This window comes from Amphibalanus amphitrite, unplaced genomic scaffold (genome assembly GCF_019059575.1).
Source record: "Amphibalanus amphitrite isolate SeventyFive unplaced genomic scaffold, NRLGWU_Aamphi_draft 000101F_arrow, whole genome shotgun sequence".
NCBI lineage: Eukaryota > Metazoa > Arthropoda > Thecostraca > Balanomorpha > Balanidae > Amphibalanus > Amphibalanus amphitrite.
Genome location: NW_024881596.1, coordinates 319470 through 345488, shown reverse-complemented (window position 1 = coordinate 345488; position 26019 = coordinate 319470). Strand labels below are relative to the sequence as shown.

The 26019-nt window shown below is 49.8% G+C and overlaps 2 protein-coding genes across 2 annotated transcripts; one reads left to right on the top strand and one right to left on the bottom strand.

Annotated features, from left to right (window-relative positions):
- Positions 1 to 127: 127 nt before the first annotated feature.
- On the bottom strand, positions 128 to 2434 carry LOC122380593 (putative inorganic phosphate cotransporter). The gene has a single exon (XM_043363873.1). It carries the CDS (start codon positions 2172 to 2174, stop codon positions 342 to 344), a length of 1833 nt encoding a protein of 610 aa, XP_043219808.1. The 5' UTR covers positions 2175 to 2434; the 3' UTR covers positions 128 to 341.
- A 4013-nt stretch (positions 2435 to 6447) lies between these two features.
- On the top strand, positions 6448 to 9675 carry LOC122380592. The gene is made up of 2 exons (XM_043363872.1): positions 6448 to 7403; positions 8591 to 9675. The coding sequence occupies exons 1-2, from the start codon at positions 7255 to 7257 to the stop codon at positions 9282 to 9284; spliced, it is 843 nt and encodes a 280-aa protein (XP_043219807.1). The 5' UTR covers positions 6448 to 7254; the 3' UTR covers positions 9285 to 9675.
- Positions 9676 to 26019: the final 16344 nt, after the last annotated feature.

Here is a 26019-nt window from a genome sequence, read left to right as displayed (position 1 = left end):
CAGTAATTTAAAAAAGGTCTATGAAAGGTAAGTAAATAGTGTTCCAAAGGAGAGTGACAAGAATACCTATTTTATTTTATTAGGTATATTACATTTCACATCATAGAAAATATGCCAATTTGGGTCAGATATAATCATAAAGGATTGTCGATCGAAAGCAAGTGAAGTTCTAACCAGACATTTGTACGTACACATGCGATTCATTCATCGAGCTACGGTCATGGACCACGATCATGATAGGCATAACGCATTAGTAGGTAGCAGGTATTTGTCTTCGAACACATGCGACATAGCGCAAGTGTCGTTCTGCGATGTTCATTATTTTCGTTTTGTGGACCCTATTAACATTTCTCGGCCACCTTCTCGACCCCGTCTACGGTGGCCGTCTCGACGATCGGCTGTTTCTCCTGCGAGCTGTCGGCTTCGGCATCCCATGGCTGCCGGTCACCCGAGGCCATGATGAGGAAGGCGACCATTCCAAGGATAAACACTGCGGCAGCGAGCCAGAAGACGATTCGCCAGCCAGCCAGCGACTCGGCGCCCGTGGAGCCATCCAGGATAGCGCCGGCCGCCAGCGGGCTGAGCAGCGAGGCAGCGCCGCCAGCCGTGTTGGCCAGCCCAAACACGGTGCCGCAGAATGTCGGAGACACGTCGATGGTGCTGAGCGGGTGTCCGACGGTCGTAAAGGCCGTGGCCAGACCGGCCAGGCAGAAGAGCGCCGCCGTCACCGCGGGCGGCAGGTGGGCGACCAGCGGCAGGGAGAGCAGACAGACGCTGACGCCTCCGCAGCTGGCTACCGTGGCCAGTCGACGAAGCGCCAGTGGCTTCAGCCAGCCGCGGCGCAGCGCCAGGTCGCCGTTCAGCCCCAGCAGGAGACCGAGCAGTGCGCGTCCGATGTGCGGTACACCGCTGAGAATTCCACTAGTGTGCAGGTCCAGACCGACTGCGTCCTTCAGGTAGAGAGGCACCAGCGTCACCAGCAGCTGCTGGCCCCACATGTTGGCCGCCTCACAGATGACGATGGCCCAGACTGGTGCCGAGCAGAGGATAGCGCAGTACGGCGGCGTGGCGGAGGAGGCCGGCAGCGAGGCCGACACTCCGATCCTCCGCAGCTCGCACTCACACGCTGCCGGGTGTTCTGCCGGCGAGTCGTACATGCAGAGCCACCAGACGAGCAGCCACAGCATGCCGATGCCGCCGGTGACGTAGAACACGCTCTGCCAGCCGAGCGCCACGCTGAGTGAGGCAGCCGCCGGGCTGATGGCGGCCACGGCCAGCAGCTGGGCAGCCGTGATGAGCGCGCACGCCGTCTGCCGCTCGTCGGCCGGCAGCCAGCGCGCCAGCAGCGGGAACAGACTCGGCAGCACCGGGCCCGTGGCCAGTCCCTGCAGCAGCCGTACCGCGATGACCCCAGTAGCGCCGGCCTGAGCGGCCACCGGCAGCAGCAGTGCCAGCAGGCTGGTGATGCCCAGAGAGACAGCCAACACACGCCGGGCGCCGAACCGGTCGGCCAGGCGACCACCGGGCACCTGAGACACCATGTAGCCCCAGTAGAAGGAGGAGAGAACCAGGCCGCGACTGAGACTATCCAGCTGCAGACTTCCTCCGGTGCCGACCGTCTGATTCGTCTCCGTCGACACCAGCACCTCCTCAGACTCCTCTGTGTTCACCAGCAGCTTAGCACTGAAGGGAGAGTCCGCGGCGTTGGAAGTCATCTCCGTCCACCTCGCGTCCACACTGAGCGGCAGCACCGCCTCCCAGGGCAGAGCAGGACGGATGACGGTGGTTGTAATGAGAGGCACTCGAAGTGCCCCAGAGATGTTCGACGGCGTCAGCTCGGCCGGCGTCTCCATGGCGATGATGGTCACGTTGAGGACGACTCTCAGGGCCATTTGGACGGCGAAGCCCCAGACGAGGAGCAGCATGACTCGGTAGCGGGCTGGAAGGCGCCACCTGGAAGCCCGGCCTCCGGAGTGAACCGAGCAGGCCTCTCTGGCCTTCAGTTCGTCTGCCTTGACGCATTTCTTACCTCGATCTGGCCCGTCTTCGTGGCAGCCTGGATTGTTTTTGCCATCGGAGGGGGCCGGTTTGTTGAGAGTACCGTTTTCTGCGTCTGGTAGCGTGGGCAGCTCATCCAGAGTACGGTAGAAGATTGAGCCGGTTGACATGAACATGGTGATGTGGCAGATGAAGCAGAAGGAACGCCGAGTTCTTCAATGACACTGAAATGCTCTTCTGTCTGGTTCGTTTAGTTTGCGTTAGGATTTATCAGCAGTCAGCACGGTATTGTAACTAGATGGACGATGAAGTCTGCTTGACTGGATATTTGACGCGTTGCTAGCAAAGGAACAGTTTCGCTCGCACAAGCAGGACCTCTCGGCTCTCTGAGATGATTGCGCTGACACAATACTCAGGACCGGTCCTGTCCGTGCTCTTCCAGAGTTCACTGCGATCTGTCCCATCCAGCGCTCGGCCGGGAAGATAAACCCCGAGGCCGCCTTTCTTCCGCCCACAACAAACCGCAAGTCTGACTGGAACGCCACACACTCATACACACAAAATCGAGGAATGAGAAACGCGTGTGCGTCACACCGTTTTGCTCAGACGTAGTGATGATTACAAATTGAGATACCTACATCTGCTCGTAGTTTCATAGATATCATTTGTGATTCATCGGTGATAAAATTAAGGCTATAAACGTTGCAGCGTATGTATAGGTATTGGTCAATACCAAATACCAAAATACCAAAGATTAAAACTAAAAGCCTTTTTAGTTTTTAGACGTTTCATTCGCCCGAACGAATAGGTAAACGTTGTTTTATGCTTAGGGCATTTAAAAGCTCCACCTACGTGGCACTCTTACCTAAACACTTATGAGTATCCTAGGGCGGCAGGGCTGCCTAGTACCTAGTACCTAGTGCATATCTACCTCTCTAAACAGGGACGTTTTGTGCCATTGTAGAGACGGTGAGCGCTCCTTCAGAAGTAAGCAATATAAAGAAGCCTTTGAAAATATAGCTAAGGCCAGGAGATGGTGGCGACTACGGTTAGCGTGACAGGAGTGCTCGCCTCAGCTAAGCTCAGGCCAGCTCAGGCCAATGCCGTCAAGTGACGAAGTGGTAAGCGGTTAAACTGGTGCGGGGGGGAGGGGGAGTGGGGCGAACGTCCCCATATTTTTCGGCGGGCCAAGCTTTAGTTCAGAGATGGCGCACGGCAGACACACCAGATTTTGGGAACCCTTTGGGAATCGATTGAAGTTTACTCTAAAAATGAATGAATCAGCTTATTGTTGTTATTATCATTCTTTCTTATTTTAGATGTTGAGGTGTCATGTAGTTTAATTTGCGAAATGAAAGCACAAAAATAAACGTACAAACTACCGTAAACGACATTACGCTATCAACATTTTGCCAAATGAGATAAAAAATACATGCTCGATTTTCAATCATCGGCCTTTCATGTATTTTCCAAAACTTTAAAGCAATTCTTGCCCATTTATCGAACTAACTTAACCCTCGCATGTGTGCGGCGTTTGCCAGCTTCTAATGTGTAGGGGGGGGGGGGGGTCGGTTGGACCCCCCCCTTGCCGTTTGGCCCCTGATCGAGCTAGAGCTTCGCGGAAAAAACGAGCGTGTTGCCCGTGACGAGAGGAAGCCGATGATACCCAATTTTAAGGTCCTAGGTCATTGGTTGACCTTCCAGGTCAGGTCAATGACCCAAAGTCGGGAAAATCGGGACCTGTTAGAAAGTCGTAAAGTGTGGCTGCTAAGGGGTTTTTCGGGGTGCTGATCACGAATATTGTGTTAGTTTTGATCACAGATGATGTTTTTAAGCATTTAGACCAGGTCAGGTCAGGTCAGGTCAGGTCAACCAGTAGGCGTCTTGACGGGTATTCGTAGTACGTGTCAACCGCCTCTGACAGCTTCGTAACATGTTACGAAGGCACCAAAACTACTTCGTAAATGTTCAAATGGTTGCTAAATTCGAATTCAGCTCCAAAAACTAGCCTAGAAACATGTACAGCTCGAAAAAGTGAACCGAGGTCACCCGAGGTCACCAAAGGTCAATGACCTGACCTGACCTTCAGGTGACCTTGACACCCACCCTAATGCATGGAAGCAACATCAAATCACATGTTTGAACGTTTGAAACCACGAAAAGCTTGCAAACGCGCGGCTAATGCGAGCCGACATACGCAGAATCGCGATTCCGGCCAAACATGGTCTCGGAAAAGAGGTCACAGGTCAAAGGTCATTTGGGCCAGGGTCATGAAATTTTCAGGGTAGGTGTGAAATTGATCAATGTGAGGGTACTGAAAGTTTCGTCGCGATCGGCCGCTTTTTACGCGAGTTATTCGCGAAAAACCATGGGGGGGGGTCCATCCGACCCCCCCCCCTACACATGCGAGGGTTAATACGAGCATGATATAAGGGGATTGGGGATTCATGCAAGTGAGTTTTTCTTACCACTAAAATGTACTATAAGATGAATACCACCATCGGATCCATCGAAAAAGGGTGTCGAAAAAGTCATTTAGACGAAACGCGTCCACCCAATGTGCTGTGTAACCCGTCTCAATATATATATATTTGTCTATTCCTACTCAACTTAGTTATGTATGTTTTATTCAATAAGAATGTCATAAAATCAATTAAAATTGATCTAACAGTTAAATCGGGAATCGTTATTATGCTTCAACATTCAGCTTCTATTTCGATTTATCACTGATATAACGTTTAGAAGACAACGCCTTGCTGGTCGACAAAACGTCGGCTGTTTTGCCAAACCGTATCACACATTACGAAAACTTGGGATTCAATGCACGAATATGATCGTTCTAACTGGATGTCGCTCGCACATTTTATTTCAAACCGGACTTGAGACACAGAAATACGAAAGTCTTGTATTGAGATTTGAGTCATTTCCCGTTAGTCCCTGTCTATCATCCCGCATCCTTGACACAGTGGCGGCTCTGACGCCGTTTTCAGGCAGACGTCCGGAGGGCGATGTGTCAGTGCTGATAAGCGCACATAAAACAATATCTGTCCGGTTCCATACACACCGAATCCACAACACATAAAACGATGACACATCCACCCTGCCTAGACGACGTACGGGCCTGAACGACGCTCGCGTGTCGCGTCCGATGGGGCGAAGGACAGTTCAGACGTCAGCATTCGGAGTTTATGGTGACACATGCGCGTGCAGGCCTTAGACATCTTCAGAGGCACCGCCGGTCGAGCGTGGTGCAGCGGCACCCGTGCAGAGGTCAGGGGCCTCTATGGAGCCACAACAGACAGACGGCCGCCGTGTGGATCACAGGAAACGGCCCCAAATGCGGCGGTCAGCCATCCGGCAGTGGTGGCCTGTGGTCTGAGCTGAGCTGCAGTTTAGACGTCACTCCGAGCTGCCGACCGCCCACTGCTGAAATACCATGACTGACCCGGGTCCTGGTGTGTCAGCCTGGTGGCTTCTGCGGTATATAATTAGTCATGCCGACAGCCAAACTAGCCAAAAGTGACAACAGCTTAGTCGGTGATGACGACTGTATGTAGTGCGTGCGGCCAGCTTCAATCCAGCGGACTAGCGTTATTCACGGAGCTCTACGTAGTTTATTGTTTTTTTATCAATTGCTTTAACATGTATTTCTTGACCGACTGATGACTCATCAATATCATTAGCGAGTGTAACAAAACAGCTTTTGCCATTTTAAAAATGGAATTAAAACCGTAAGAGCACGCTCGTTATGCCTAACTAGAAATAGCACAGAAACGTTTCGTTCATAGCTATCTTCGTTCTAATGCTCGCCATAACCCGATCTTATGCTTTTGCCAAATTGTCAGGGAACTCAGATTTGTTTTTCAATAGAAAAAAAAACACAATTCCTACTAATAGTGATTTAGCTATTGACAACAAACCTTCCCTTACCTAATGGCAGGCACATTTCATAAGATGAAATTTAATTTTTGACCTTATTCTTCTATCGAGGGTTTAGTGTTTACACAAGCGGTACTGGAGAGAGCGATGATATATTAGTTTATTTTTATGCAGTGCTCGGTGTCCGGACACATTGCCGAGAGGCGATTTGCCGAACGTCATTTTGCCGAGTGCATTTCGCCGAATGTCATTTTGCCGGTGTGCTTTTTGCCGATGTGTCAAAAAGTTGAAATGCTTAAAGTCGAAATGCCATTTGTCGGTATGCCTTTTTGCCGAAATGCCAATTTGCCGAAATGCTTAGTAGCCGAAATGTAAATTTGCCGAAATGCGATTTGCCGAAATGTCGATAAGTCGAAATATCAATTAGTCGAAATGTAACTTTGCCGAAATGTCAATTTGCCGAAATGACAATATATATGGGAAGTATTTTAAGCATGTGAGCTATAAGACCGTTATCACTTTTGGCCTTTTTGCGACATTTCTGTTGTCCTTTGCAAAATGTATTTTCAGCTGAACAACGGGAAAGCAGCATGACTTTCAACACCCAGAAAAATGGCAAGCATGCATGAGTTGCGTGTGAAGTGAGACTCCGGTATGCGGTATGCCCATCTCCGTTAATCAGACTCGCTGTCTCTGAGCCGGCCTCGGAGCCACTCAGTCTCGCGGCTGTGGGCCCGCAGCGCCGGCCGCCGAGTAGTTAATCTGCACACGGCGGTAACCGCCAGGCGGTCTGTGTGAACCGGCGGTGGTTTTGCTGCATGCTAGCGGTGCTGGAGAGCGGTAACCCAGTTACGAGTCCCATATGGTCGGCCCGCCGCGCCGCGCCGCGCCGGCCGGCCGCAGTTAGCAGAGGACGGGCCTCCAGCGGACAGGGTGAGCGGACGGAGGACGGGCCTCCAGCGAGCGGAGGCAGGTGCCGAGTGTCCTCCGAAAATCCCTGCTAGTGGTAAACGAAGACAGGAAGTAGTGCTCTGTGTATAGGTTGGTGAAGTTAGACGGTACAGTGCCGAGACGGAGAAAGCATGAAGAAGTGAAGTAATCAGAGTGAATTAAGTGATGCTTTTACCTGGTATCAATCGGAACATACAAGTGAATAAGTGACAACGGTGAGAGAAATCAAAGCAAGACATGGGTTGACTGACTGGTGAAAGAGCCTACAAGTATATCAATATTCCAAGATCACTCGTGAGTGAAGCCGGAACACCGTCAGTGACAAACAGGAAGTGTCTGAGCGCGTGACACGGGCGCGTTTGGAGGCGTCTGAACGCCTAGTGACTGTCTCCAGAGATGAGGTCACGATGAGATGAGACGGCAGGAATGAAGGTCGCTCGTCTCGTGCTGTGTGTGGTGGGCGCGGCGGCACTGCTGCCTCGGGCGTCGGCCAAATTCCACTACGGCGAATACAAGACGATCGAGCAGATGAGGAGCGGGAGAGAGGAGACTGGCAGCCCTCTGATGAACCTCTGGTAAGAATGAGTCGTGCACTCTTCGGGCATGACGGTCATTTTCGAAAAAGTATTTGCAGCTTTTATTCTCGCTTTATCATTGATGACTTCTTGTCCTCATTGCAGTAAACTCGATAGATTGTCCAAGCCGAGCTATCTCGAGCGATCGGCCCTCTGCGAGCTCTGCACCATGGCTTCCAAAGCCCTGATACTAACAGCCCACGGGTCAGATGGTCACGGTTCAGTTGCGTCCCGCTGACCTCTAAACGCTCCATGTCCTCTACCCGGATTCCATCTGTCCTACCGTGAGCGATCCCACGGCGGTGCCTCGTCCTCCCAGGCCCGTTACACGCCTCACAGGCTCTGTGACGTCATCAGCATCCTGCGGTGGCCCGGGGCGATCTAGGACAGACTGTGGACGGCATACTGACCGATGAAAGCAGAACACTGGTAACGTTGCCAACGGTCAGCTTCCGGGGTCACGACCCCGACACACCGGGGTCAGATTCAAAACCTCGGCACACCCGGGGTCAGGACCTCGGCGGCTCGTGTGACTGCACAGTGCACTGAGGTTGAGAAGGGTTACCAGCTCAATGCAGGCATTGGCATTCAGCACTGCAGATCCCTGAGTGACTGCACTGAGTGCCTGAGTGACGGCACTGCACTCCTGAGTGCCTGACAAGTGTTTCCTTCTTAGAAATTTCAAGACAGTAGGTAGGTAATAACTTTAAATCTCAATTAATTTATTTAATGTCTCTGATGGACATCAGCATTTCCATGGCCGAGGTCATTTTCCTGATTGTCAGACTGTATCGGGTACTCTCCATTGTCCGACTCTGTCAGACTAGTTATACTTTATAGTTATACTTATAGTTATACTTTCTCTAGCTAGTATATAGAGCACCGCCAGAACGTGCTGAGTCATGTCCATTTGCGGCAAGTTGTGCCGAGTCATCATCTGCTTTCACGCTCTTTGCTTTCAAACCGTTCTTGATTTAAATGGACGTGAGTTATAACGGGCTAATCGAGGATGTCAGTTTCACTTGTAACACTTTTCGTTACTTAGGCGGCTTAGGCCATATACGCCATTTTCAAGAAAGCAGTATCTTATAAAAGTGTGTAGCAGTAATTTTTGTATGTCGTGTTTCACTTTGTTCGCTGCCCCATAATGCATTCATAAACTCAGGCATCATGTCGTCTCTTCTCAGGTCGTCAGCGATGGAAACGTTTACCAGCGGCATTTATCGGCTGCTGCAGGTCAGCACGGTACTCAAGTCTGACCTCGCTGACCTCTGGAAGTACCCAGACTACCCAGAGTACCCGGAGTACCCTCAGTACCAGCGGTACCCGCAGTATCCACGGTATCCAGAGTATCCGGAGTACCCGGATCTGGCATCGGCTGCCTCCGCAAGTCACGGCCTGAGCTTCATCGGAGTCTACCCCGACCAGGGAAACAAGTGCTACCGCTGTCCTGCAGACCAGGCTTCGGCTGCCTCCGAGCAGGTTATCAGTACGGAAAATGTCCTTCATAAGGAACCGAGCCAGGCGAGCACTGGGGCCTCAGCGCAAGCCGCCGATCCAACGTACCCAGATTACGGTTCATACCCGTCTTACGGCCAATATCCCGAGTACGGTTCGTATCCCGAGTACGGTTCATATCCCGAGTACGGATCTTATCCAACTTACGGCCCGTATCCCGAGTACGCTCCGTACTCAGATTATAGCGATTACGGTGACCGTGTGTCTGAAGAAGAGCGGGAGCCGCTGGTGGCTCCGTTCGTGCCTGGGGGAACCATCTGGATGGGGTTGAGGATCGTTCTGCCGGTGACGGTGACGGCAGCGACGTCGTCGGCACGGGAACGGGAAGCACAAGTGGAGGTTGGAAAAAGAAGTAGAAAATAGACTAGTGCGGATGTTTACATAAAAGAGAAGACTAATCAGCTGCCTGCTACAGGTTGCAATGGACGGGGATAATGAAGTAAAAGACGGACCGAGGCAGTGACATGGTAGTGCAGTGGTCGTGTCTCATGCTCGGGGATCAAAGTTTGATCATTGATGTGGTTATTGATCGGTGACCAGTGATGAATGGCCAATGAGCTATGACGAGTGACTATAGTGACCAATACCAAGTGAACGGTGGTTGAGTGGTGGCAAGTGACTCGTTTCCAGTGATAAGCGGTTGATAAACAATGATCAAACATACCATTGCTCAATAACCAGTGCATACAATGTTGCTTGCAACAAATGAATAAATAAATATCCATGATTTGTGACTGGTAATCGGAAACAATTAGATCAAGTGTCTTCGTAAAAGCGCGAAATGAATGATCATCATTCATCAATCTATTTATCAATGGCCATTGACCAGTGAACAGTGATCAATACCTAGCTATGAGCCTATGATCACCTATCATCATCACCAGTGACTAGCTGCATCGGTGTAAAAAATATTAATCAACGATAAGTGACGTAGTCACGTAGCTGTTTAGAAGTGCCCGATGACCGGCGTCAGTCAGCAATGACCGAAATGTGGTGAGCGCCTCATGAGTCGCAGTGAGCATCCAAATTTGGTAAAGATGAAGTGACATGCCGACCATGGATGAATTACAAGGAGCAGTGACATGACAAATAATCAATACCAGAACATGACGTTTTCTCGACGTTTTCTCGAGAAAATGACGTTTTCGTGACAATTGACATGAATGTCACTTTATAGTTCATGACATGAATTCACTTTATAATTCATGACATGAATTCACTTACCTCAGGTGAATACGATGGCCTAAAAAGCTAGCAATTTATCATGACTCTAGCAGGTAGTTCAACGCAAATTTTAAACCAAAACTTTTGATTTAATTAAGGAATAGAGAAGTCGTAAAAACGTAACTTGGTACGCATATCGCTATGACGGACAAACGGACAGGCAGAAGGGCAGATGGACAGATGGACAGACGGACAGACGGACGGACTGACGAATAAACGGACACAGACGGGTCACGGACAGACGGACACAGGCAAACGGACACAGACGCATGTAGATTGACAGCTGGGCAGACAGACACATACGGAAAAACGGACATAGGAAGCTAGACGGAAAGACGGACAGATGAACATACGGACGTCGGACGGATGGACAAACGGACACGAGACAGGCAGCCATTGGTTGGTGGAAACTTGAAACAGACGGTTGTGCATATTGACGGGTACAGACGTGAGAAGAACAGTCAAATTGCCAGACTGACCACTGACCAGTGACCGATTAATGCATGAGATGGACGGACAGACGAGCAGACAGACGGACGATTCACGAAGCAACGGACAGACGAACGGACAGATGGACGATTCACGAAGGGACGGACGGACAAACGGATAGACTTATCTCTTTCCAAGATTGCTTTTTATGAAAATTGAAATTGTTTTGGTAAAACTTCCCTCAGAATTCATAAACATAATTTCGCGAAGCTTTTATATAATTTATTAATCATATAGGTAGATCATAACATCGGACAGAGGAGCAGGAAACTTTTTATACATACATAGGTGTCGCTGCCATCGCTTCTGCTTCAGTTGTTGATGGTCAGCTGCGTTGGCACGTGGGCTGCGAAGTGCGAAGCATGCTGTGTTGTCTCGATAGTGGTTCAGTGCCAGTGTGGATAGAATAGATGCGTGATTTTTGTTTTCGATTGGTACTATCTGTTTGGCTTGCGGACGGCGACGGACGACGGTAGCCCGTCTGGCGGAGGATAGCTGATGGAGCCGCCGGAGGTGAGTACCTACCTACCTAATTCCTGGCTTCACTTCGCATGCGTGTGCGAATGCAATCCTTCCTCGCCGCCCAATATCGTTGCCCGGTAATGGCGATTCGCACCCTTATTCGTTTTAGCCCCATTTCATACTGGCTGTCTCTTTCAGCTGCTTTCGGCACTTGAAGCCGGACATTAGATAGGTATCATTGGTCGCATTCGTCGCTAGCTCTCGGACGCTGTGCTTGGGATGTGGCGACATCTATGTCAGCAGGCCTACTATGTGGTCTCTTGTACAGATGTCGCTAGAAATCGCATTGTCCCATTCTTGTGTTCAGTGCAAGAGGAATGGACGATAGGGTAGTTCTGAGGTTCTGCCTGCAGCTGTCCAATGGATCTCACGTCCGCGACAAAAATGACATTGAGTTCGATGCTCTGGATTCCATAGGGAAGGTATATAGGTATGGCCGGGTGGCCTGTCGGATCGTGACGGCTTCAGCCACGGCGGAGGAAGCCTTTCGTCATTTTAGGACGTACCGGATGCTCCGCGGTCCAAGTTTAGACGGTATAGTTCTGAGTCGTAGTATAGCTCCGCGTCAATCTCATTCAGCCTGAGCCAGTCTGCGATCAACGCTTAACTACGCTCACATGTTGACAAGCTATTTAGTTCGAATAAGTGCACAGTAAACGCGCACCCCAAAATCAAACGGTTGGTCGGTTATTATAGCCCTAGGTATAAAGGGCTTTGATTATAGCCGAACGTGACAAACTTGTCAAACTGTCTAAGCACAAAGGTTTCACATAGCCCGAAGATCAGTGCATTGTTCGTCATCAAAGCATTCATGAAAGTACTGTGTGATCTTTTTTTACATAAGTAGCAAACGCTCATCTTGTCAACCCTGAAATTGTGCATGATATACCTGACATTTGAAGATTTGATACCTTTCTTTCCTTTGGTAGACATGAAGATATAGCGCTTATTGGACATCCGATGTAACTTGTAACCGTTATAGCTTCTTCGTGACAGTTCAGCCATCTTTCTGCGACCATCGGTCGTACATTTAACCGATTTAACCGCGGACCGGGGGCTGCACATCACTGAGTCAAGGGGAAGTTGTTATCAAGTGGGGTCCGACTGTCCCATCGCTGCTGTGTCCGGCCGTTTGTTCTCATTGGATCGGGCCGACAGCCGACACGGTGCCGTCACTGTCCCAGTATATCACCATTAACGTAACGCGTTACATAATGGGACGTAATTTCCAGTGCCGAACTTTGCGTGGCCCGTTCTGGCACAGTGCACATCCATTAGCTCTCTGAAAAGGGCGCTCAAAGGGGCCGCCAAAAACTCCCATCGAGTGGGGTGCGGCCGGGCCATCGTGGACGCTCGTGTGAAGGGAGAATGTACCACGAACAATTAACAGGACATGTCACACTGCTGTACCTGCGATGAGAAATGATCATGCGACGAATATGCCCGGAAATGAGCTTAATTGAATTATTGCTTAGCTTTAATTGTGATCATAGTGGGAACTACCAGGCAATTCTGGAATAATCGTAAAAAAGTAATAAACTCTCTGCACTCAGCAAAGCTGCGATGTAACTTCAAACCCTCGAGCACCGATTTATGTTGCATCTTCTGTTCCCATGCAAGTTTGGCAGCTTTTGTATCTCGATCTGAAATGCATCGTTGCTTCACGATTTGCTGTCTAACTTTGCAATAACTGAAATTTAACTCGAAATTCGAGACAAATGGAGGCTTTATCTTTCGCGAAACTTTGTTACGATATGTCAAAAACGAACACCTATACATTGGTTCCCGGATCCTCGGTAGTCCTTCGTTGTATTGGAGATGCATCGCTATTCCTTGATTATAGTTGTGCAGCATCTTGCATGCCTCTATCATAAGGACTAAATGGACATCGAACACCGTCTAATGCGGCGCTGAAGCTGCAGAACTCAGAAGTGGGTCTGCGCCTGCCGGACTCTTCATTCCACGCTAGCCACCTCCTGCCTCGGTATTCCTCGCTGCGCCCACCAGGAAGTCTGCCTGTCCCGGGCCGGCGGCGCCACCACAAGTGGCCGCGCTCAGCTCGGCGTCAGCACCGCTGACTTGCACTCCTCGCCAGCCGGCTGGCTCACGCAGGATGACGTGCACTTCTTCAGCTCACGCAGCGACGCGGACGCTGGCTCTGACGCCGCCCGTGTGAACGCCCTGCCCTGCGGCGGCCCGCGGAGGCACGGACGGCCGCCCGGCGCGGCGTGGCGGGCTCCGAGGCGGCCCTGAGAGGCTGGGTGGACGATGCTGCTTCTGACGGTGACGTGCCGACCGGCCTGTTCTGAGCTCACTTAGTTGACATGAAGCGTATGCTGGGCTTCGAATTATACACAGGCCACAGGCTACTGGTTTTGGAGACAGTTTTATGTAAATCTCGTGGGGAAAAAGGAGGGGCAGCCAGGCGACTGTTCCTCTGTCCCACATCAATTTTATTTCATCACACCCTCAATTACTGATGTCGCCAGTCACTTTTCTACCGCATCTGATGTTTCCATGTTCTTCCTGTTCCCCACCGATGTTCTGTCCCCCTATCGCTACTGATGTCGCTTCCGACTTCCCCAACCTATGCTGATGTCCCTTCCCGTTTGTCCCCTCGTCGCTGATACAGCGTCATTTCATGCCGCGGCGTGGCGCCATTCCACAAATGAGCAGCGCCTGAGACATTAGAGCCGCAGTTCCGGTCATTTAACCGGGCCGCCATTAGCCACTTTTTGCCGGTGACGTCACCTCAGTGTAAGCGGCGCCGTCTCGCGGCGAGGAGACTGCGCCGGAAATCGCCGCGATCCGCCGCGGCGACGTTCGATGCCCATTTGGAGCGGCCGTCGAAAAACGCCACCAGTCGGCGAATGGCCGCCGGCGGTCCATTTCTCACAGTTTTTGCGCGTGGCCTTGTCGACGTTCGTCGCTCGCGACGCGTCCTTTGTCCGCGTCGGCGCCGACGGGGGCCCGCGCCGCGCCGCTGCAGCTCCGCGCGCGGCAGTGGCTGAAGATTTACGGCACGCGCCCCGGCAGACCGGTGCCCTGTTAATCCACCCATACCATCAGTATGTATGTGAGATTAGGCATTTAAGCAGATTAGCTCGATAATCTCTGACCCGGCTCTAGTGGGAGCTGGTCGTTTGTTGAGTAATGAAATTAGGAGCCGTTTCTGTAAGTGATGATGGCCTGAGGGGGCAACAGGAAAATCCGTTTCTTCAATCGATTAAAATAGCGCGCTTGTAAGCATAAAATGAGCCTTCCCGGTGATTAGGTGTGTTAGCGATAATTACGAGCGAGCGAGCGCAGCGAGCGAAGCGAAGTCTTTTCAATATAACGGAAAAAATCTCAGTATGAGCGGCCCGGCCCAGCCCGGCCCGGCCCGGCCCGGCCTGTAACGCTTTTGAGAGGCTTATATCTCAGCCTCAGCAACCGCTGGACCGATTGGTCTGCGGTCTTTTCTGCTGGGTAGCCCCATCCCTTCTACCCCGTAATTGACTACCGGGTGTCCCAAAAGTAAGGTCATCATTTGTTTTGGCCACACTGCCAAAAATACGCGATGGATAGATATAAATAGGACATCATATGAAAGAGCATTTTATAAAATTTTATTCTGACATACATATGAGTCAATACATTGGCTCGTAGCCCCACATTTGCTGCTTTTCTACATGGCTACCATTTTGGGCCGCGTGCATGAATAGACTACGTTTGACTTCCTCCACTATTCTGGAGCGATTCTCTGGTGAGATGCCGCCTATGTTTGCTCGAAGGGATCATCCTTTAGTTCTTCCCGGCTCGTTGGGTTGTCCTAAAAGACAATCTTTCTGTTGTGTATCCAGAGAATAAAAATATGAAGGTGTAACGTCAGGTGACCGCGGAGGCCATTCAATGGCGTTGCCCTGACTGAAAATTACGGGATCTCACATCCACTCTCGGAGACAATGCATGATCTTCAGGACGGTGCAAGCATAGTCTCCATCCTGCTGAAACCACTGCTGGCTGATGGTGTCGGCACAGCTGCGTTGCGACGAGCGGAAGAACCAGTGGGAGGACTCTCGGCCACCTCTCTTGATTTATTGTCACCCGATTCCCGCTGTCGTCCTCAGGACCTCGAAGCACACGTGGCTAAGTAGTAAGTATACATGCCCTGTGCGTACATTATACCTTTTTTCTGACGTTTTACCGGTTGAGGCGAAACTATGCATGAGTTCAGAGATAGGGCGAGCTGATAGGGTCTGCTTAGGGCCGAAAACTGGGCGGTATTTACCCTTTGTTTTAATGACGGGCCCTCTCTAAGAGTTGAATTTCGACCTTCTCAGTTTTATGCCTACTGCTCGGTGTAGTTACGATCAAAAATGGTTTAAGCATGCAAGAAAATAATTTTATGGATGTACCTTGCACGTGTTAAAATTGGAAGTCATTCGGACTCTTACTTCTCGAGATATTTAAGTTTTAAATCATGACCTTACTTTTGGGACACCCGGTACTTTTGATACATCTCAGTGACCGTCGTGGCACGTGCCACGTGAAACGTCAAGGGTGTTCAAGCAGTTTTGCAAAAGTAATGATTTTGAGAGGCCCATATCTCAGCAGCGGCTTGAGCGATTGTCTTGCGGTTATTTTTATAGGGTAGCTGCATCCCTTCTACCAAAGGTCGGATACTCTTGATCTATGTGAGTGACCCCCATTGCACGTGCAAAATACAAAAAGAAGAGGTGCCAAATTTGTTCCCATTTCAGTAACTCGTTAATTACTGGGGCGATTTCGCTGAAACTTGGCATACAGGTAGGCACCCACCAGGCAATGCATTCCCATGTGTTGCGGTTAGGGTGCTACTGCACGTGCGCACGTGCAGGGGGCGTTTCCAGATCTCGAGAACGGCTGGGCCGATTGCGCTCAAATTTGGTACACGGTTGGGGACCGGTTAGTAGGGTGCCGTGCAAAAGTCATTTTGGACCCCGTTTGCACGTGCGCACGTGCAGAGTAACGCTTCCAGATCTCAGGAACGGCTGGGCCGATTGCGTTCAAATTTGGCACACCGCTAGCGACCAGTTAGAAGGGTGCTTTGCACAAGTCCGTTGGAAGTACCCTCTCGCCCTTCCGCACGTGCAGGGCTCACTATCTCGCTCGCTCGTTCTTCGCCCAAAAGGCGTTTTACTGGTTTTTATGATTGGATTGCTCTTAACCCGCGCCGGGCCGGGGGGGGGGGGTATTGAACACCCCCTGCGGTTTTTGGCACACCTGTTTGTGTATCTTTTCCGCACATGTTGTGAAAATTTCAGACCCAGGTCGCCTTAGGTCAGGTCACCAGGTCACGCCGTGACCTCACCTCAGAAAAAATAAGAATACTCGTCAAAGCTACACCGATTAATCGATTGCCTTGAAACTTTCAGCGATTAATTAGAGCAACATTATCTATAAAATGTATATCTCGGAATTTCGATATCGGTGACCTAAGGTCAGGTCAATTTTGCGGCCTCTCTATTTTAAGTAAATGGGAGAAAATTGAAAAGCGTCTGTTTTGCACGAACGCTATTCTAGACACTCTCAAACATCGATATGTAGGTAAGATTGACACACTGAACCGGAAAATGGCAACTGTGACCCCTCGTTATGTCCCCGAGGTCATCTCAGGTCACGAACAGAATCTAACAGTTTTTCGCTAATAACTTATGATAGAGGCGTGCTAGAGCGCTGAAAACGCCTTAGATGTGTTCGGCTCGACGTTGCGGATCGACTGATATGCAACATGACCTTTTCCGGTCAGGTCATGACCTTGACCTGAGGTTATATTTTCAAGATGACCTTTCAAGGTCAACTTATAGTTCATTCGACGCATCTCGTCGAGAGGAACACGATGCTGGCAAAAGTAATGTCATGACTTTTTTTTAGTCGAAAGCTATTGCCGAAAAAACGTTTTTCGTAAAAACGGCTATTTTTTTAGTTTTTGCCATCGATCTGGAGGCTAAACCGTTGACCTGAGGTCACATCTGAGAACATTATTCAGAAAGGTCTGTAAAAGGGCTATCGAATGCGCTTTTCCGCGGCGCTGTAGCTCTATCGGTTCCGAGATAGCCGTCGGCAGTTTCCAAATTGTTGAAATAGTCAACATTTTACCTTTGGTGACCTCTGGTGACCTGACCTTTGACCTGACCCAAAAAATGACCGAAGTGTTTTCGTCCTTATTTTGGACGTTCTTTCGATTGCCGCTTACCGCGTGTCGATACGTGGCCCAGGAGCCGAGTTAGAAGGGGGGGGGGTGTTCAGACACCCCCCCCTCCCCCCACCCCCGGCCCGGCGCGGAATCTGAGAGCACCGGCCCGGCGCGGGTTAAAAAAAATGACGTGGACTCAAAAGGTCTCACTTTCGCGCACCAATAATTTAACGGCCCAGATAATGACATCCTGACATTCAAAATTATCTGAAACGTTATTTATCTGATCATGTCGTGTTAGGTGACCTTTTATGTGACCTTTCAGTTGACCTTTGCCTAGCTCAAAACCGTAGCATAGCAATGCAGCTGCACGGTGTATAATAATCGCTGAAATACCTGCTATTGAGGAACGCATTTCGCAGCAGGACAGCGCGTTTAGCCCTACAATAGATCTTTTCATGTGTAATTGGAAGAGGCAATAATTTATGTTACGTGCAGTCCGTCCACGACTTTCTGTTCTAATATTAAAGGTAGTGTGCCAGCTTTCTTGGACCGTATGGAGTTAATGGCCCAGATAAGGAGAACCGGATTTTTAGAACTTATCCATACCTTCAAAACTCATGGAAACGTCTTAAATTCTTCAAATTTTGAGTACCCCAGTGCGAAATTCGCCCCGACGGGTTGTCGGTCGTACCCCAACCACATTTCACACCACTATGAACAATAAATGTACACACTGAAATCGCTATTACCGATATGCTCATCCAATCAAGTTTCGATAAACCCGTTCATCATCATCTCCTGCGGTTTCGAACACGCCTGTTAGGTGGCTTCTGATGCTCGTCGAGGTCGGAATTTCCAAATACGCGTGGTGCGTCGGGCCGCGCGCTCTGACTTCGGCCAAGAAAAATGCGTCAGCTGATCATTGTCATTTCTGCCACTTGCGTGTGGTGAAATGGGGTCATAACTTATAAGACGGCTTTTTCATATCAATTATTTTACATAAAATCATATTTCAAACCATAAATAATGTTCGACAGCCAAATAAAAGAAACAGTACCAATACGGGCTTACAGTTTAAGGCTCGACATTGTGTTGTCTACGATTAGACAGCTGATAACTCATTCCCGTACGTCGTATGGTCGTAACAATAGATATAAAAGTCGTAACACTATAATGACCTTTGCTTATTGTCACAAGTGCGCCGCATTCGCGATTGTTGCCCGACGCCTGTTTGCAGGTGAGCCCACTACAGTTGTTATACATATCTAAAAACCGATAAACTTTTAGGCGAAAAAGGCACTATTCCAGGCCCATTTTTGATTTTTTTTTTGCGATATTAGGTAAAAACAGAAGCTTCTTATCCTAGGAAAAATAAAATGGGAAATCTTTCAAAGGTGGCACACTACCTTTAATGCTCTGACTTTACCAAGGTACCTAAATTTGTGTGTTAGTTAACACACTTATTTTGAAATAACTGCCACCTACGATGCAAAAACCATATATGGTATTCAAAGGCATCACTGTTTGCCGTTGATGTAGTTAGAGGTGACTTTCTGTAGGCATATTAAATTATTGATTCGTTTTTTTAGGTGAGACCGTCTGATTATGCACAAGAACGTGTTGTGTATGGGTCGGCAAAAGGTATGGATATTAGTAAAATGGTAATCACCACCCAAATATGTCATGCTCGTAGTTTTCGTCTGCACCGAACTGTTCCACAACCGCCCGGCGCCCATGACCACTTTGCCACGCTACTCTTCGTATCGCTGCCCTGTCTGTTTTCTCGTCCATCCATTCCTTCCGTTTACTTCTGTCCCGTCTGCTGCCGTATCGTCTGCCACCGTGATTCTCAGTCGATTCTTGCCGTCGTCTCATTCCATCTCGCCGGTCATATGCCGGTGAGGTGGCCCATTATGCCCGGTGACAGATCAGCCGTCATACGGGAGACGGACGGACCGTACACCCGTACGTACCCTCTACCTATGGCTCACCGCGGCGCCTCCTGCGTATGACAGTCGTCAGATTAGGTGGGGAACAGACCCCGGGTCCGTATTGCGGGACTCAGACAATGGTACGAGTATTGATGAAGAGTGATTCTGGCGCTGATGAATGATGTGGAGACGGTAAGAGAGCCTTGCTAAACATTGCCACAATGAGAGGTTCTTTACTTACCTACATTATTTCTGCACATGGTTGAAACCGTAGTGCCAGCTCAAGCTTAAGAATCCCTATGCTTTGTATTTCATTCACTTTATTCCCCTGTTAGGCTGCAAGACAGGGAGTCTGATTCTAAGTTCCTGGCCATTACATCTTCGTTCCTCGACGTGCAATATTTGCGTCCCCTTATTTTCCACGTTCCCTTTTTTCGTTCTGTATTCTTTCCGTGCCGGCCCGCTATTTTTGAGCTGCATAACCAATCTCCATGCCGCGTTCAAAATATATCCTCCACACCATTATTCTATCATTATATACGCGTTCCGTGTCATCCTCCTTATCCGTTCCGTTTCATGTGTCTGATCCGTGTCGTTCGATCCCTATCCCTTCCCTTCCGTTCCGTGTCCGCTCCGTATCGTCTGATCCCTATCCCTTCCGTTCCGTGTCCGTTCCGTATCGTCTGATCCCTATCCCTTCCGTTCCGTGTCCGTTCCGTATCGTCCGACCCCCATCCCTTCCGTTCCGTGTCCGTTCCGTATCGTCCGACCCCCATCCCTTCCGTTCCGTGTCCGTTCCGAGCCCGCTGCCGGACCTGTCCAGTGACGTCCCATTGATTGCAGTGCCGGGCCCGTCGCCGCGGGCCGCATTCAAAGCCCTGCCACCGCACAATGGGCACAGAAAGTATTTCATCAATTATAGCCGGGGTCATAATGGCCCCAGGCTAGGCCGTAAATTTGGACACCACCTCCGACGGCGGCCATTGGTCGTTGCCATGACGACCTCTGACAACACGCCACTCTTTTGTGGTACGATTATCGACTTGGCTTTGCATACAGGCCGGAGCTACCTATGGTCGGCCCGGCGGGCCAGGCGTGGCCCGCTGCACCTGAATGGGTCACTCGATGGTCGTGTTAGCACTGTTTGGCCGCCTCAAACGCTGTTTTGGGTGGACAAACATGGCGCGGTTGGTGAGTTTGTGGAACAGCCGAGCTGCCCACCCATCGGTTTGTGTGCAGTGAATTGGACCATTAATGTGGCCTCTCAAACAAGTACAGGGTGTCCCATAAGTTCGTTCTCACATTATGTTTGCATCTGAAACAGAGTACATTGCGTTTTGATATATTTATGACCCCTCAATGTGCTCCCCATTTAATAGGCAAACACATGAATACATGCTGCGGCATGCCAACCGGCATGTTTGGCTACATAGCAGGCTTAAAGTTAACCCAGACTGACTTGACATGCGCCGTGAGCTCCTCGAGGCTGGTAAGCAGACTTTCTAGTTGCAAGTTGCCACTTGCAACTTGGTCAACTCCAGAACGCCTATAACCCCACAACACAGTGACCCTGGCCTTTTGCATAGGAACATAACGGGACGAAACGGAGGCCTCATCTTTCGCCCTTATGGAGCTGTTTTCGGGTTTGGACGGGTGTTTCATCTCGAACATGGACTAGTTAATCCAGATGGCCTGGTTGATGTCATCAGCCATCTAGTTTTGTTAAGCCTCAGGCATAATGAAACTCAAGTCTGGCCATTTTAAGACGTTTTTGACTGTTTTCTTCCCTCCGGTAAGCAAAGCTTAAGTCTTATTGAGTTATGTACCCCGAAAGAACACTCTTAGACAGCTGGTAATCCATCCTGAAAAGTCTGCTTACCAACTTCCTAACCCTTTGACCTTTTTGATGGCCACTTTGGCGCCACACAGTTTTGACCACTTGGCTCACTCCTGAGGGCTGACTGGAAAGAGGATAAACTTGCAGTGATTGACTCCCGACAAATCATCGGCGTCACTTGCTGACTGTGCGTCCAGTTAGCGATGGACATTGGCTACAGACTGGTAGGCCTCAATCACCCTCAATCGTCGCGAATGGTCACGTGCTGACTAAATAATGAGACATACCCGTATCGGAGACATCTATGTTGCGGCCCGTCTCTGTAGGAAGCGGGCTCTCTAGCAAAAAATATTTTGTCTACAGAAATTATCTACTGTGGAGCATATTTCTACCAGCCATTGCAACCACGTAAGCTCAGTTACGAACTAATTTCAGCGTGCCTTTAAGCAAGAGAGCCTAAAAACGTAAAATTTAGGTGAGAACGAACTTATGGGACACCCTGTAGACTGACATGAAGCCTGAAGGCACTGAGACGTAAATAAATTTCTCTATCGGGTCATGATCGATTGTATAGTGTCATGCTAGTTTTTCTTTGCGTGAAAAGTTGATAGTGGCTCAAATTTGCTGAGTTAATAATGTGTCGATCCTTAGTGGACGCACGTTTGGTAAGATTCTGTCTTGTCTTCGGCGGTTCAACTGACTATTGCGTTCTTTTGACATTGCCATTTCGCTCGTCAAAAGCCTTCAATGCCGTTCTGCGTATGACGACACCAATGATCGTTTCGACGACTCATTGATTCAATATTATTATTATTTCATTATTGTCTTCGTTTATTGAGTGTCCGCGGCACTGCAGTGAGATGAAACGAACGACAATCACCCCTGCTATTACATTTTGAATTGCACCGTATCTGCCTATTAGTGACCGTGACTGTCGATTTGAGCGGAACAGCAGAGCAGTTGGGACGCCCCATTATGGTCTCACTATGATAACCCAATGTCCTCTCTAGCCTACCCCGGACGACGGTTTTAGGTACCCTTTTCGTGACAGCCAATTTTATTTTATGCACGATTACCATTGACACATTACTCACGACATTAATTATTATTCTTTATGGGCTCAAATTCATCTTACCATGGCGGCTGATTGACGCTGGAGCCGCCTGAAAAGGGTCGCCGCATCATTAACAACCCCATAAAGAAGGCGCGCTGACGGCCGCGGCGACGGTCGCCATATAGGCCTACTCGGGCCTTTGTGGCTGGACGGCCTCTGCAAACATGCGCCGTTCCTCATCAGTCGCAGCCCAAACGGACGGCTGACGGCCAGTCGACGCCGGCAGCGCCATTTTTAACCGTCTCCGCATGTCTGCAGAATAAACATCTCCAGTGGTCGGGCCGATCCATCTTGTACGGGCGCCAGGGGCATCAGCGGGAGGCAGTGGGCACAGCGACTGAAAGAAGGGGGCAGCGACTGAGAACAGGAGACATTGACTGTCGGCAGTGGCTGTCAACAGGGACAGCACTGTCAACAGGGACAGCACTGTCAACAGGGACAGCGACTGAGTACTGACTGTAGGAGACAGTGCCGACAGCAGGGGACAGCAACTACCAGAAGGGGACAGCGACTGCCGGAAGGGGACTGGGGACAGCGACTGTCAGCGGGGGACTACGGCTGTCAGTACTCAGTAGGATACTGCCGCGGTCAGTAAGGAAATACAGGCATCAAAACGGACCTGCTTTATCAGTATAGGAGCTGCAGCTGCATAGATAATTTTCAGGGAGCAAATGTCGCCGACCGTCTGTAGGAGACAAACTATCGAAAGCATTCTTCAGCGTAGGCGTCATTTTATCTGTTTTAAGGACCTATAAAAGTAAAGATGCCGGCAGGATAGTGCATGCTCATTGCTCAGTAGGCTGCGCAGTAATCGCCACGCACTTTGTATGTGGATCACTCTTAAATGTAAATACAAATACAAGTACAAATGCAATCAAAATTTCAGCAGAAATCATCAGAACATGACTCAATTTTCGGAAGTGTCATCGTAAGTATTTTTCTATGCCTCCAAAGTTAGAAATCAATCAGTCTCCCAATCCCTCCAACTTCTCCCATGCTTCTATCCCTGCCATCTTCTTCTATTCTTACCTTTGCTTTTCGTCCACTCTTTGCAACCTGACCATGCGGCCGTCTCCTTGCCACCCTGTCCCTTCCCTTCGTCCCAGAACCCTTCCAACCCTTCCTCCCACTCCGCCGTCCCGCCCCATCCCTGAACTACCTCTGCGCCCATCGCGCCGGTCCATTGTCGTCTCTTCCCTGCCACAGTGGCGGCGCTGATCCGTTTCCATCACCCGGCGCCTCATAAAGCGCTCGGTAAAAATGCATAAGTGCGGTCCCAGGTGTGGTGCCGGCCGGTCGACACTCGGATTGATGACAGAGGCCGATTAAACGCCGCGCCGCGGCTCGATCGCGGCGCGCTGAGAGGCAGCGCGGATCGCTCACACCGACAGTCGCCAAATGAGACGACCGCGCCGCGCCGCATTGGCCCCAGGTGCGCCGGCACCGCCGCACAATGGCACATGTCTAGGCGCTGACAGATGGACCGCGCCCAAAACCCGCGCTGAAATGGATCACCGCGGGTAGTTTGCTATATTTCATACTGTCAAGTAAATGATGTCGTTTCGTCATATATGTTCGTAGATGCCATTTGTTGATGGCGCTTTTTGTTGACCTGTTTTGGAGTAATTTCATGATGGGATCCTAGTGATGGCTCGCCAGGGATTCACAAAACTCTGTTTTGTCATTTTGTTGCGTGAGAGATGGTCTGGGAATGTCGTAAAAGTGAAGCCAGTAACTGGTTAACCTATGACGTTTCAGGGACCAAAATTAAATTGGCGTGTGTACTGTGGAGAGCACGATTCGGTCCCCAACGAAATTAAAAGATAGCCAATTATGCTGCCGAAATGACTTTTTTATATCGTCGTTCGGATTCAACGCACAATATCACAGGTCTTGTTTGTTTGAAATGAAGGAACTGATGCGGCTTGCCAATGCTGAAGGCGGGTTTTTGTGATTGTGCAGTACGCACTGTAGTTTTTATATCGGTACGCTTAGATTAATCGAAAGTAGGTATGTTCCTACAACCTTGATTCAAGTTTCAAGCTGCAAATAATCAAAAACATGTAAACAAACAAAACAAGACCAGATGAAAGTAGTATTAAAGTAATCGTAAAATTTGAGGTCCTACCTCCTATGCATCCAGAAATGAGTACCTACAAAACTTCAGTTATAGTTAACGTCACAACTCACAACATACGTCACACCTGGGTCCGACTCCATGGGAATCCGGGTGGTCTGTGGCATCTGGCCACCAGTCCCTCGTTATCCGTATGATACCCGAGCTCGCCGTCTGAAGAAGTGGGCTGTGATGGACGCACTCGTCGTCTTCCGACATGTTCTTCCATTCATTATGACACGGACGGCTCAGGGCGACTCTGGCAGGGAGTGCTGATGACAGATGGTCCGCTCCCCTTTACGAGTAGAAATAATGCGGTAAAGAAGGTGCATCTCGCTGTGAGTGATTCTGCCATCATGGGTTCTGTGTGCTCTGCCGCGCCGCGAACGGAAAGCTCGTGCAGGATAAGGGAATAGCGCGATCCAGGCTTGCTTGATGATAGGTAGTTTCCCATTCAGTTTTCGATTAGAGATGTTTTGCAGGCCGTTCATTAGGTATCCTATCTAATTATTACGAGCGAGCGAGCGCAGCGAGCGAAGTGAGTCTTTTCAATATAACGGAAAAATCTCAGCATGAGCGGCCCGGCCCGGCCCGGCCCGGCCCGGCCTGTAACGCTTTTGAGAGGCTTATATCTCAGCAACCGCTGGTCGGACCGATTGGCCTGGGGTCTTCTTTGTTGGGTAGCCCCATCCCTTCTACCCCGTAATTGACTACTTTTGATACATCTCAGTGACCGTCGTGGCACGTGCCACGTGAAAAGTCAAGGGTGTTCAAGCTGTTTTGCAAAAGTAGTGATTTTGAGAGGCTCATATCTCAGCAGCCGTTTGGGCGATTGACTTGCGGTAATTTTTGTAGGGTAGCAGCATCCCTTCTACCCAAAATAGGATACTCTCGATGCATGTGGGTCACCCCCAGTGCACGTGCAAAATACAACAATAAGAGGTGCCAAATTTGTTCCCATTTCAGTAACTCGGTAATTACTGGGGCGATTTTGCTGAAACTTGGCATACAGGTAGGCATCCACCAGGCAATGCATTTCCATGTGTTGCGGTTAGGGTGCTACTGCACGTGCGCACGTGCAGGGGGCGTTTCCAGATCTCGAGAACGGCTGGGCCGATTGCGCTCAAATTTGGTACACGGTTTGGGACCAGTTAGTAGGGTGCCGTGCAAAAGTCATTTTGGACCCCGTTTGCACGTGCGCACGCGCAGAATGCCGCTTCCAGATCTCAGGAACGGCTGGGCCGATTGCATTCAAATTTGGCACACCGCTAGCGACCAGTTAGAAGGGTGCTTTGCACAAGCACGTTGGAAGCACCCTCTCGCCCTTCCGCACGTGCAGGGCTCACTATCTCGCTCGCTCGTTCTTCGCCCAAAAGGCGTTTTACTGGTATGATATCAGCCATATATGATTGTGTGCTTTGCCAACCGAGCGATGTAATGGCCATAGTTATGAAGAAGTAACGCAAGAAAAACATGCAGTCCCAGGGCCTCTTTAACTAAAACAGAAGGCTGCTCTAAAACTGCCATTACCAGGAAATCATATAGGCATCTAAATGAATGATGTGATGCAAAGCTGCCAAAGCAGTCAAAGCTTTTTACTGATTAACCCGCGCCCCACTGGGAGGAGGGGCTATTTAAAGCCCCCCCTCCCGTTTTTCTGCAATAACTTCCAAACCGCTTGTCGGATCGACGCCAAACTTTTAGT